Source organism: Pipistrellus hanaki, assembly GCF_964339955.1.
Source record: "Pipistrellus hanaki genome assembly, chromosome: 5".
Lineage (NCBI taxonomy): Eukaryota > Metazoa > Chordata > Mammalia > Chiroptera > Vespertilionidae > Pipistrellus > Pipistrellus hanaki.
In genome coordinates, this window is record NC_140507.1 from 20622250 (window position 1) to 20636201 (window position 13952).

Genomic DNA, 13952 nt, shown 5'->3' on the forward strand with positions numbered 1-13952 from the left:
AAAACGGAGATTCTAGTGTATATTTCCTGTAGTGGTTTTAGGCTGCTGTGGGCTGAGCCAAGGTTTGGGAATGAACTGCTCCTTCTGAAATGTGCTGAGAATGTGTCTTGATGTTCTCTCAAATCTCTAAGAGGCCTTCTGTTCACATGTATGTCACCTGGTAGTTTTGTGTAAGAAATAAAGAGAAAAGTCAATCATAATTAGGAAATTTAGGGGAGTAGCAGGTCCTTCGCCTTAAGAAACTTTCCTTCAGAAAGAGGAAATTTGTCTCTGTGTCAGAATGTAAACATTGTTTTTGTGTTTCTTCTACAGACTTGATAAAATGTCTTTCTTCTCATCATGGATCAAAGTTATTTTCATTATTGCCTTGGCATTTCCTCTTTATTCTGGTGAGTACACTTCCAGTTCCGGATAAAGCAATTCACACATCTTAGAAAATGCAGGAGACAACTGTTATTGTCTAGAAATGGAGCAGCTTCCTTCATTAGGCTTCTAATACTTAAACTGGCAAAATGAAAGTGGGTATGTTACAAATCCCCTTAAAGAATGACTTCAGTGGATTGCTTTTCCTCATTTCCCACCTTAGGAGATGGAAGCAGAGAGTTGACTTAGAATGAGCAGTAGAACTGAGCTTTTTCTTCATTTATGACTAAAGACTTTTACCTAATTACTATTTTCTTTGGAGATCAGATTCAATGTTTGCTTAGTTCAGAGTGTAGGTAGAAATGAGGTCCCCTAGACCTGACATTCCTATACAATTTGATTTGTTGTTTTCCAGTTGTCAGACCACTAAAGTAAAAACTTTCTGTGAGGTGAGAACTCCTTAAATCCCTCTCCTGGAAATTGTACTTCCTTTAGTTCAAGGAGACTGATGAATTTTAGTAAAATAGTTCTGAATCATCGAATAGATCCCTGATATTAGAATGAGTATTATTTCATTAAGAAATAAATAATTTCTTCATGTTAACTGACATTATGCAAGGCATATTAGGGGTATTAAACAAAGCACTGTCTTCTCTGACTTTGATATCTCATAAATTAAAACAAAAATAAAAAGAACTATGGCATCTTCACAACAGAGTTTGGTGATTGCTGTACAATACTTAAAATTATTTTTCGCAGAGGAGAGTAGTTTGGAAGTATATTTCCAATTTGAAGCTAATTTGTGAACTTACTGTTTTGTTACTATCGCAAAAGCCTCACCTTAATATCGAAGGCACTAAGTAGGCAATTTTGTAGTATTTTGCTACTAAAAACTACAGGTTCTTCCCACCAGAGATTCTGATTGTTTTCCCCTCTTCTTGTTTTTATATATTCTTTTTGTGTGCTGGTTGCAGAAACTGCTCTTGCACCTCCTCTTCCTCAAAAAAAAAAAAAAAAAAAAAAAACCACACAAAAAAACAAAAACCACAGAAAAACAAAAAAACAAACTGGTCCGTCCACCAGTAAGTTAACACTGATTAATTAGTAAATTGAAAAAGATAAATCTTAAATCATTTCATATTGTAAATTTTAACAACAAATTTTACCAAACATCTTGGCTGGTGTAGCTAGATGGTTAATCTTTGACCCATGAGAATTCCCTGGTTTATTTCCCAGTCAGGGAACATGCCTAGGTTGTGGGCTCAATCCCCAGAAGAGGGCATTTAGGAAGCAGCCAATGGATGTCTCTCTCTGTCTTTGATTTCTCAATTTCTCTAGTCTCTTTTCCTCACTTTGCCCTTCTAAATAAGCTAATGTGAAAACCAAACATAATTCAGAATCCCTAAATCTGAGGACGTTAGAATTGGAAGTGATTGGAGGAACCGCCCCCCCCCTTTTTTTTTTAACTTTTCTTCCCAAAACTGAAATTTGAATTCTATAGAATTCAAAAATATTTATCCTGCACTTATATTAGAATAAGCTCTGTCATCCAGAGCTACAAATCCTATCACTCTTCCCCATTTAATGCCCTTCAGATGATGAATGCAATGTCAATCCTAAGTCTGTCTTTATTCATGCTTATATTTCTTACTGCTATCAACAAACTTTATGCTCTCTGGTCTCCAAACCTCACTTTACAAGGTCATTTTCTTTAGAACATGCTTCAATTAATTCACATTTTTCTTATAGAGGGCAGCCATTGTTAAACACATTATTCTAAGGCTTTATGATATTAAATTTATGACTTAGTATCCCAAAGTGATTTTCACATGAGCTTCTGTTTGGCATAATATCTTGAGGCAAGAAGGCCCAGAATGTAATGTTATTCTCAAACATGAGATCTATTGTCTCCTTTTACCTCATAAAACTAAATTACCCATCATTAGTTCCCACTGGGTGTATTCATCCCTTACTAATTGCAAATAATTAATGTGGTTTTACTTGCTTTTAAAATATAATTTGAGGTAAATAATTGGTACCTAACTTACTTGCAAAAAAAGGTCCTGGGAATGTCTATTATAGACATATAAACTTTTAGGGTCAATAAGACTACTGACTAATGATAAATCCTCTCTTAACAATAAAAAAGTGAACACTGAGTTTCCCAGATGGGTTTTTCCATTTTTATTTCATTTCTTTCTGTGAGAAAAATGTCTTATAGAAGCCTATTAAAATTTGGATATTTATGGGAGTTGAGGTGTGAAGCTAATTTTAAAAATGACAATCACTCAAGAAGTAACACCTTACATTATACCAAAGTTACTCAGTAATTTTATTACCTCACAATGACCATGTTTAGAAATTAGGGTGGGGGAGTTTTCAAATATATAACATGGTGGTGATCAACATGCTTTATTCAGAAAGTTTCTACTGAAGAGTTACTTTTATCTCCAACCAATCCAACTGAGTCTGAAACAACTGGCTGTAACATGAAGGCTTTTCTTTTCCTTCCCTTCATGTTCTTGGCCATGTTCTCAGGTAAGGAAAGTTGCATACAATGACTTTTCTTCCAACTCTCAAAGTAAAGAGTTAGAAATGTTCAATGATTTAATAATATGTTGTCAGAAAATCCTAAAAAGTGGGAGCATCTACCAGACATTGAAATGGACTAAGGTAATTTCAGATAACATATAGATCAGGGTTATAAAAATAGTGATCGGGTGAGACAACAGTGGATAGTTTGATGTGGCTAAAGAGAAACAGAAGCAAGGAAACGAAAAAAGTAAGACATCAGACTAAAAAGAAAAAATTAGTCTAAGAGGATTAGGTGAATTTGTGAATGCTCAAATGTATGTTCCACAAAGAATAATATTTTGTGTAATGATGCATGTCTAGATGGTCAAATAGGAAAGGGCTCAAATCCTGGCTTTTCACTTCTCTACTTTTGTTCTTCAGAGTAATTTACTTAACCTATTTTAGCCTCAGTTTTCTCATTTGCAGAATGAAAATAATTAGACATTCCAACAGGCTGTTATAGGAATCATGTGTACACTAGCATTAGACACCATTACTTGCATTTTTCTCAGGTGCCTATCACTCAACATACTTCTCTCTATTCCTTACCTCAATACCATTAGGTTGTCTGTTTTCAGAGATGTAAATTTCCAGCAAGCAATGAAAATTTCTCAAGATTATAAATGACACAGATAACATATTTCTCAAGAAAATAAATTAGGATAAATTAAACCTATTTCAATTTATCTCCAAATTATGACCTTCTACTTGATCATTTTTTTTCTAATAGTTAGTGAAAGGAAATAAATGAAAGTAAAGTGCCTATATGACCTTCATTTGCTTATTGTTGAGACACAAGAAATCATGGTTCTCTTCTCATTTTAAGCATTGCAGTTGTTTTCAGATTGTTGATAACAGGGGTGATCAGACCCATTCTGTTAAGAGATATCTGTCTGTAATAATATTGAAAATAAATTGGATGGGTGAAAAATTGTCCAGAGATGCCATTTAGCTAACTGTCAAAGTAACAGAGTTAAGAAATAAGAATATAGAACTAAGTGATAAGATGGGAAAAAGGAGGAGGAAATGTGTGTGTGTGTGTGTGTGTGTGTGTGTGTGTGTGTGTGTGTTTCTCAAGGGACAAAAGCATACAGATAAAAATTTCTTACTAAATATGATGGCAGGTACCATATTCCTTGTGTATTGCAGTGTCTTGCTAGATAACATTTAGTATATATTCAGCAAGGATTTGTGGCTGGAAGAACGTACATTATAGTAATACCATATGTAATGGTTATATGGTTTTGAAGGATAAAGAAGAGTGAGCACCAGGAATGCCTATTACAATATACAGCAATACCAAGCATGAATTTAGAGTTTGTAAAATCAGAAGAGAAAAATATGGAACAAAAACTAAAGATAATTATTTTACAAAATTTAAACTTAAAAATGGGTGGTTAAACCATATTTTAATACCTTAGTTATCTTTTTTTACTAAAATATTTCACCACTGATTTTTATCCTACAAATTTATGTAAAAATTTTATATATTACTAGAAATGTCATTAAATCATGGTTTGTAATAGTTAAAGAAGAAAATAAACTAAAGACTCATTGCTAAAAGACTGGTTAAGTAAATTATTATAAACTTAAATGAGATCATATGCAGTCATTGGGACAATAATTAAGGTGATCTCTCTATATTTGTATAGAGGTATCCTAACTGCATATTTCAAGGGATAAAATGAGTACAGTAGTGTGTACAATGTGCCACCAATTATGTTGAAAAATATATTCAAATATGTTTGTAAATACAGAGATATCTGTAATAATACAGAAAACCCTTGTAGGTATGTTTGTGTTCTATGTAGAGAATTGGAGGTATTAGAACCGAAGATAAAGGGAACGTTACTTTAAACTACTTACCGTTTTATATCCTTATGATTTGATGCAATTTGCTTACTAGTATATGGCCTTGCATTATTTCAAAAAGCCAAACAATCTACAACAACAAAAAATAGATCAACCAATCTTTTTTCCCCCCATTTTATCTACATTTTTATTCTATTTGATTTCTACTTGAAGTTAGTGCCTGCTAATAAACAATGTTTGGCTCTTAAAACTCAGGTATACACTCATTGCTCTGCTAAAAATAAGTCTTTTGTTATCAGTTTTTCTTGCTATATAACCTGTATTTCTTATATGTCACCTCCTCCAGAAGGAAAAATAATTTTAAAAAAATACCAAGGAAGCTCATTAAGAAAAATAAAAAGTGAACCTTAATAAAACTTTTGTGGAAACCCTAAATTAAGAAAGTAGGGGAATAAAGACAGTCATCAAATAGAAAAGCGAGAAAGCCAAAAATAAACCCTTTTACCAAATTGAGTATAAGAAAAGCATAAGACCTAATGGAATACCATTGTAATTAACAACTCTAAAGTCATTGCATTTGCTTATATATTGTGTTCTAAACTCTATTCATTTTGGAATAGAATCTGAATAGTTCTAATATATATATTATAGCTAGTATAATAAATCTATCTATCTATCTATCTATCTATCTATCTATCTATCTCTCTGTGTATCTATCTATCTACTTATCACATACATACAGATTGGGTGAGCTTCCAAAATAAATTTGTGAAGCAAGTAAATAAGATAGAGTGAGTAAATTCTGAATCATAGGTTTTAATAAATAGTCACATAATACCTACCATTTTCTCAAGTGGTTTGACCACAAGAGAAAGAAACAACCACCAGAGAGAGTGTGAGTGATTGATTAATACTAAAGCTTTTATGGGAAATTGTGAGCATAAAGCTGATTGAAAAAAAATATATGTATTCTCAGTAAGGAAAACCACTGCCTTTGGAATGGGGTTAGTGGGAGAGAATATATTTACAGAAAACAAATATAGAGATAAAGAAGAGGATATGAAAGCAGGACTCATGCCTGACAGCTTTTACATTTGAGTAGTTGATGACATTTTTATAAAATAATGTTGGGAATATGAGAAAGGGTTCTGTGATATGGAACAAACGAAGGCATTGGTCAGTATTTTTGTCTTTTTAATTAATCAGGGAATCATTAAAAGGAATTTGTGGTAGTATTAAGGCCCAGTGCAAATAACTCAAGCTCTGATTTAGAAATGAGGCAAGCTCTCTTGAACCCATGCTTTTGAGACACCATGTAATATAGTGAAGAAAAAGATGGAGGACACAAAATATTCTAAGTTATCAAAAGTAATGGGGAGAAGATTCTGTCTTGAGGTTTGGTTAAAAAAAAATCCAAGATGCATTAAATACATACTATATCTTGGGATGAATGATGTTGATTTTAAATTCTTGAGGTTAAGTAACTTTATTTTTATTTTTTGTGACCCTCCCCCTTTTTCTTAATCTCCAGTGTCTTCAACACAGCCTTCGAAAACACATGTTAAAATAGAAGAGGGCCAAGAACCTGCACTTATCTTAGAGAAAAACAATAAAGCTCACCCTCAGGGGGGACAAAAAGAATCTAATTTGGAAGGTGATAGCCTCAGATATTCAGACCTCTCTATTTTTCCTGAAAAATCAGAGGATTCTGACCAACTGGGGGAACATAATCAGGAAGGGAAAATAAAAAATTTAAATTACGCTCTGAGTGTGCAAGGGAGTTCAGGAGAACCTAACCAAAACGCTGGTTCAGAAATGTCTAGTGAGCACGGAAAACCAGGATCATCTCTCCAGCAAAGGAAGCCGGGGTCTTCTGGCAAGCAAGGGGTTTCAGGATCATCTAGCCAGCAAGGAAAACCAGGATCATCCAGCCAGCATGGGAATCTAGGATCATCTAGCCAGCAGGGGAATCTAGGATCATCCAGCCAGCACGGGAATCTAGGATCATCTAGCCAACCAGGAAAAGGATCATCCAGCCATCAGGGGAAGCCAGGATCATCCAGCCAGCAGGGGAATCTAGGATCATCTAGCCAGCACGGGAATCTAGGATCATCCAGCCAGCACGGGAATCTAGGATCATCCAGCCAGCACGGGAATCTAGGATCATCTAGCCAGCATGGGAAGCCAGAATCATCTGGCCAACAAGAAAATCCACCTTTTTACAGTCAAGAAGGAATAAAAAATTTAGGTAAATAATTGGATGGCAATATGGAGAGTCAGGTAAGTGTTAATTTCTTTTTTTTTTTTTTCTTATTTAGTCAACTTATCTCAGCAATTCTATTAATATTTTCCAAGTTTTGAAAATTGTTAACAGAATACACTTTACTAAAGACATACACTTTGCAATGACAGTGATTCAACAAAAGAAGAGAGGATTTGGAGGTGGTTATTTTTATATACATATATGATCATTAGTATCATGGTTTTACATCCATCCCTTATTTCCTACTGCTCTTTTTCACTCAGACATTCCTATCTATACTGGACTAGCTCAAACCCTCATTAATTGAGCCCTGTTTCCACCTGATTTAACTTTCATGCTCATTTCCATCCTATCCATAATCTATACCCCACTCAGGTGGCATTTCTAAATCACAAATCTGATTTGATGAAAGTTTTTCAGTGGTGCCATAAGATAAAATCCAAACCTGTGAGCAAGGCATTAAAGAGTTTTCAACATTGAACCCCATTGACATTATCAAACATCTCCTGCCACTCTTTCTCACTTATTATACTAGATGCACAGTGCATGAAATTAGTGCATGGGTAGGATCCCTATTTGCTTCCGGCTGCTGTCTGCCAGCCAGGGCCTCTTCCTGGCTGCTGGCTGCCAGTCTGGGCCTTACTTCATTCTGTGCTTTCCCCTAATGGTCAGTGCATGTCATAGTGAGTGATCAAACTCCCAGTTGGTCAAACTCCCTAGTGCAGGGGTCTGCAACCTTTAAGACATAAAGAGCCACTTGGACCCGTTTCCGAAGGAAAAAAAAGCCTGGGAGCCGCAAAACCATTGCGACATTTAAAACAAATATAACACTGTATATATTATTTCTTACCTTAATGCTCTATACCGGATCGTGCAGTTAGCTGTCAATCTGAAGAAAAAAAGGACTTTTTCACTTAACAATGTAAAATATATTTTTGCAAATTAATACTTAATTAAAATATTTAATTTACCTGGTTAATGGGATTTTTGCTCCTGAACCAAAGTGCACAGTGTCAGCACATCAGGGCTGTAAGACGTTACCTTCATTTTCACACAGGCTTGCAAGTTGTCGGAGCCGCGGTAAAGCTTCAAAAGAGCAGCATGTGGCTCTGGAGCCGTAGGTTGCGACCTGCCCTAGTGGATACTTTGCATATTAGGCTTTTATATACATAGATTGTACAAAATCCTTTGATTTTCTACAAATGTATTCCTAATACTAATGATATCCTTTATTATGGTGTGTACCTTATTGCTTTGTAATGGATTGTCTCTCTATTCAGTTAGCATGCACTTCATAAAGAAAGTACCATTTTTCCCAAACCTGTATCCCCAAATCTCAGAATAACATAGGCATAAACTGGGTTCTCTTAAACTATTTGTCAGATAAGTAGACAAATGCCTGATGTCTGGGAGCCATTGTGCAAACAAGTGCATATCCATGACACCTGTACTGCCTTCTGAGTCCTATTGTGCTTGCCAGTTTCTCTCCCAACTACCAGCCTCTTGATTTAACAGTGACTCTGTACACTTCACTTAATACATCCAAAAGGGTTTTCTAGAACACTACTTTCATCTCATTTTATTAATGAAACTTCATTTTTTTTTAATCTCATAACTGACCATTCCTCAACTCCCTTTAAAATGAAATCTGACTCTCAGTATTTATGAGTTGGCTGGCATGAAGTAGTAATCTCCTGTTGCCATATGTTAGGACCCCCTTCCCTCTGGCTACCATCAACTGCTGTTTCTGTACAGGAGTTTCAGTTTTATATTTCACATATGAGTGAAATCACATGGTTCTTAGGTTTTTCTGTCTGACTTATTTCACTTAGCATGATATTCTTAAGGTCCATCCATGTTGATGTTGATGCAGCATTTATTCAATTGTGTGTATGTACCACATCTTCTATATCCAGTCCTCTACCATGGGACACTGGCTGTTTCCATATCTTGGCCACCAATAATAATGCTTCAATGTACACAGAGGTGCATATATCTTTGTAAATACATGATTTTGGGGCTTTTGGGTAAACACTCAGGAGAGGGATTGCTGGGCCCCATGTGATTTTTATTTTTAAATATATTTTTATTGATTTCAGAGAGGAAGAGAGAGGGAGAGAGAGATATAAACATCAATGATGAGAGAGAATCATTGATTCGCTGCCTCCTGCAGGCCCCTACCAGGGATCAAGCCCCCAAGTCCAACATGTACCTTTGACTGGAATCAAATCTGGGACCTTTCAGTCCACAGGACAATGCTCTATCCACTGAACCAAACCATCTAGGGCCTATGTAATTTTTAAATCACATTTTCTGTCTATGGTGGTGCCACAATTACTTGGTCCTTGATTTCTCTCATTATCTTTTTTTCAGGTTGAGTGGTAGAAACCTGAATCTGTGCAACTGAGTCTAGCAAGAGTCCTCCAGATATAATGGATCCTACATTATTTTCAAGTTTGTTCCACTGCAAATAAAGTCATTTACAAAGTTGCTTCTGACTTCTTGGATTGTTTATTTTCTAGACTTCCCCAAACCTTGTGTCTATAATTTATCTGTTCCCAAAGTGCCAAAGTGACTGATACTTCAGGACCTATAACTGCAATTTGTACACCCTAATAGATATTTAAAAAATATCAGAATTGCATGTAAAAAAAAAGAACCCCACTTTAGAAATACTTATGTTGTAGGTTGCTGGAAACACACTACAGTTTTTTAAATCACAGTCTAGGTGTTTCTAATGAAGGTAGTCTTTGGAAACTTGATATCAAATTTATTTAAGATGTTATTAAGGATGCATTGATTTGCTTCAGAAGGTCTTGGGAATATATGCAAAATAAATTTCCTGTGTTCTTTTTTCTTAAGGGTGTCCAAAAGTCCCATTAGATTCTTAAAGGGATACATGAGTGCATATATATTTTGAAATGATTACAGATATTGAAATGTAGAAATTTAGTGTATTTATCCAAATTACTAATAGGATTGTTAAAGCCTAAAACTCGGATGATCAGAAGGATCTCACTAGGATATTAATCATGTTGATTAGCAACCTGGGTCTCAAGAAAAGGAAAAAGACACAATACGATGATACAATGGTGGGATCAGAGCTGGTAAAAAAAAAAAAAAAAAAAAAAAAAAAAAAAAAAAAAAAGGGTTACTAAAAATGACATCAGAGAGATTGAACAGAGGCTACTATTTTGCCAGTCCCTCTCACAATCTGGGACTGCTAGCTCCTAACCACTGACTTGCTTGCCTGATTGCCCCTAACCACTCTGCCTGCCAGCCTGATAGCCCCCTAATCACTCCCCTCCTGGCCTAATTGATGCCTAACTGCTCCCCTGCCAGCATGACCATCCCCAACTGCTCTCCCCTGCTGGCGTGATTGCCTCCAACTGCCCTCCCCTGCCACCTTATCAAGCCCAACTGCCTTCCCCTGCAGGGCTGATGGAACTGTGGGGCTGAGGGAACTGGGGGACTGTGGCTGGATGAGGTGGGGGCTAAAGGGACTGAGTGCTGCCATCTTGTGGCTGTGGGTGCCAGCATCTTGTGAGGACATGACAGTCAATTAGCATATTCCTTCTTTATTAGATAGGATTGTCTCTTGCAGAGACATTGTGCTATCTTCCTAAATTGTTTGGACATCTTTACTTTTGTTGTTAATGCTCAACTGAGGATATTTTTCTATTTATTATTTTTAGAGAAAGTGGGAGGAAAGAAGGTAGAGAGAGAAGAAAGAGAGAGAAAGAGAGAGAGAGAGAGAGAGAGAGAGAGAGAGAGAGAGAGACAAAGAGAGAGAGAGAGGAGAGAGAGAGGTGACAGAAATAGGGCTGGGGATTGAATCTGTAATCCCAGGTATGTACCCTCATCCTGGAATTGAACCTGAGTCCCTTTGGTGTCAGGACATATTCTCTAACCACTGAGTGGCATAGGTCAGGCAGGTATCTGTACTTTTAATCTTTTTAATCCATTCCTCCTAGAGCAGCAGAGTGATCTGTTTGAAATATAAATTATATAATGTCACTACTGCCTTTCCTGATTATAACTCTGAGTCCCTATATACTTGGAACCTACAAAAAATTCAGTATATTAAATTATTTCTTGTACTAAACTACTCCTTTTAAGCTGTAATTTAGGCATATTGGCCTTTTTCAATTTTGGTAATATCAATGATTCCTCCAAATAATTATTCATACATTTCATCCTCTTAGAAACTCAACACACCAGCCACCCCCCCTCCACTGCCTTTTGTCTTGTTTATCACTTTAAGTATACTTTATTCAGAGACAACTTCCTAACCACACCCACTGTCTCCCTTGATATATAATATCGCCTTCTAAATACCCAATATATTTTTCTTCATAACATAGATCACTTATAAGTGCATGTATTATTGATTGAGATCTGCCTCTCCTACTCCATATAAGCCAAAAGCTTATTTTATTGCTTTTTAGACATCTTTGTTGTGATATTTACATATCAAAACCAACAATTTTAGGTAAAATATAATGACTTAAATATACAGAGATACACTATAATCACAACAATTCAATTTTAAAACATTTAGATCATTTAGTAAAGGTTCCTCTTTTCAGCTTTCGGTTGTCCTCCCCTTCCCACTTCCAAACCTCAGCATCAGGCAACCAACCACCAATCTCCATTTTATTTTTATTGCTTTGGCTTTTCTGGACAGCTTATATAAATATGAAAAGAAAAACAAAACAAAACTCTATTTTATCCTTTGTGTCTGCTTCTTTCACTTTCATAATGTTTTTGAGATTCTTTCAGATTGTACCATATAGTTTATTAGTTTTTTAAGTAATAATACTCAGTGATTGATTGATTGATACACATTTTGTTTATTTATTCACTGATTAATAGACATTGGGATTATTTCCATTCTTTTGGCTATAATATAGAATGTTGCAGTGGACATATGTTTTTATTTCACTTGTATAAGCGCATAGGAATCGAAAGGATGGTTCATATGGTAATTTGATGTGCAACTTTTAAAGACCCAGCCACATTCTTTCACAAAGAGGATATGCCCTCTAATATTTCCACCAGCAATGGGTGCTGCATCCAGGTCCAAGTCTTCCAAGTCCTCACTCGAATCTATTGGAACTCCTAAACTACAGCCAATCTGGTGGGTGACTTCAGTGCTTTTCTTAGATGCCAGCCTTATAAGCACATAACATTGGCGTATATAGTGGTCAACATTTTGAAAAGTTGGAAAATGAATAGAAGATAATAAACCAAAATACTAATGGCTGCCTCTGGATGATGGAGTGAAGACAACAGTTCTTTTCACCCTTTTAAAATAAAACAGTATCACTTTAAAATAAAGAGGATGTACCCACCTGTTGACCAGCTACCCATTGACCTTTGACCTTTAGGTGGACGTGGGCAGTTGAAGGCCCTTCCCCCCGCTGCCCATGGAAAGTGGTTCTGCCCTCCACTGGTTCCGGCTTCCGGCAGCCGGACCCATTTCGCAGGCGCAGCCCTGAGAGAGCGAGGCGTCGAGTGGCAGGAGCCCCATGTGCGGACAGGTCAGGTGAGGCCAGGACCCCCTGGGGTGCCGGCGGTCTGGACGGAGCTCTCCTCAGATGGCTTGAGGGACCCACGTCAAGCCTCACCCCCAAATAAGTGCCTTTGCTTATTCCACGGTCACCGCCCGCACGGGGCCCCTCGCCCCTCGGCGGGCCCTCGCGGCCCTCGGGGCACGGAGGCCAGTTTTGAGTTTCAGCCGCGGACCTGAGCGGGTTGCACACCAGCCCTTGGCTGCCCAGCTAGGAGACCAGAGGAACGGGGCCTGCGGGGGAAATCCCAAATTGGCCGTGGAGCGCTAATGTGGGGACGGGAGGGGTCATTTGTGTGTTGTGTGTCAGTTGCTGGGAGTATCCGCCACCTCCTTCCCCCGCCCCAAATGCAGGCCTCTTTATGCCGTTTGTTTTTTAAAAAAATGCTGCCTGGCACACTGTGGCAAAGAAGCGAAAAGAAGGGCTGCTGCGGCAGGCTGACCTCCACTGGGGGCAGCTGTGCCGGCCTCATTGGGGCAGGTGCACCACCAGGGTCCGGAGCTCAGGTGAGAAAGCCCGGAGAGCTGAGTTTACAGGAGGGCAATTTATTCAATTTGTCCATTGGAAGGAGGTGGGGGAAATATATTCGATTTGCCCTTGGCCACGATTCTGCCAGATTCAGGGTTAGCAGACAAGGTGGGAGAATTAGAAAAGTTGACGGCTTGCCCTGGTCGGTGTGGCTCGATGGATAGAGCGTCGGTCTGCGGACTGAAGGGTCCCAGGTTGGATTCCGGTCAAGGGCATGTACCTTGGTTGCGGGCACATCCCCAGTGGGGGGTGTGCAGGGGGCAGCTGATGGATGATGATTCTCTCTCATCGATGTTTCTAACTTAAGGTGACCAGACGTCCAGGTTTTGGCGGGACAGTCCCGATTTTTAACAATTTGCCCCCTGTCCCCGGCGTTTTAAAAAAATCCTGATTTTTGGAGAGAATGCACGACAAGCTAGGGAACAGTGGGAGAACGGGAAGGGAATATACGGTTTTCGGTGGCTGTGTGGCTATTTAGCCAGGATGTGAGTTTTATGTTATTTCTGTTAATTTTATAATGTTAAACTTTAATAATAACAATAATTGTTGAGAACTGATTATCGAGAACTGCTTATCAAAGTTCGCATTGTTGATCAGTTGTTAGAATTCACTCAAATGAGAAATATGCCCAAGAATAAAATAATACTATACATAATTTTTTAATTTTTGTTATATTTTTAAATTGTACTTATGTTGAAATTTAATATATATATATATATATATATATATATATATATATATATATATATTACAATACTATTTTTGCGTTCTATGAAAATTTTTGTTGCTCCATATAGACCAAATTTTTAATCAAGAACCTCCCCCCCCCCCATGGTGTC

The 13952-nt window shown here is 37.3% G+C and overlaps 1 protein-coding gene across 1 annotated transcript; it reads left to right on the forward strand.

Annotated features, from left to right (window-relative positions):
• The first annotated feature begins 318 nt into the window (after positions 1 to 318).
• MARCOL (MARCO like) lies at positions 319 to 9502 on the forward strand. Its single transcript, XM_084886511.1, has 3 exons — positions 319 to 389; positions 6281 to 7029; positions 9386 to 9502. The coding sequence occupies exons 1-2, from the start codon at positions 323 to 325 to the stop codon at positions 7003 to 7005; spliced, it is 792 nt and encodes a 263-aa protein (XP_084742637.1). The 5' UTR covers positions 319 to 322; the 3' UTR covers positions 7006 to 7029; positions 9386 to 9502.
• Positions 9503 to 13952: the final 4450 nt, after the last annotated feature.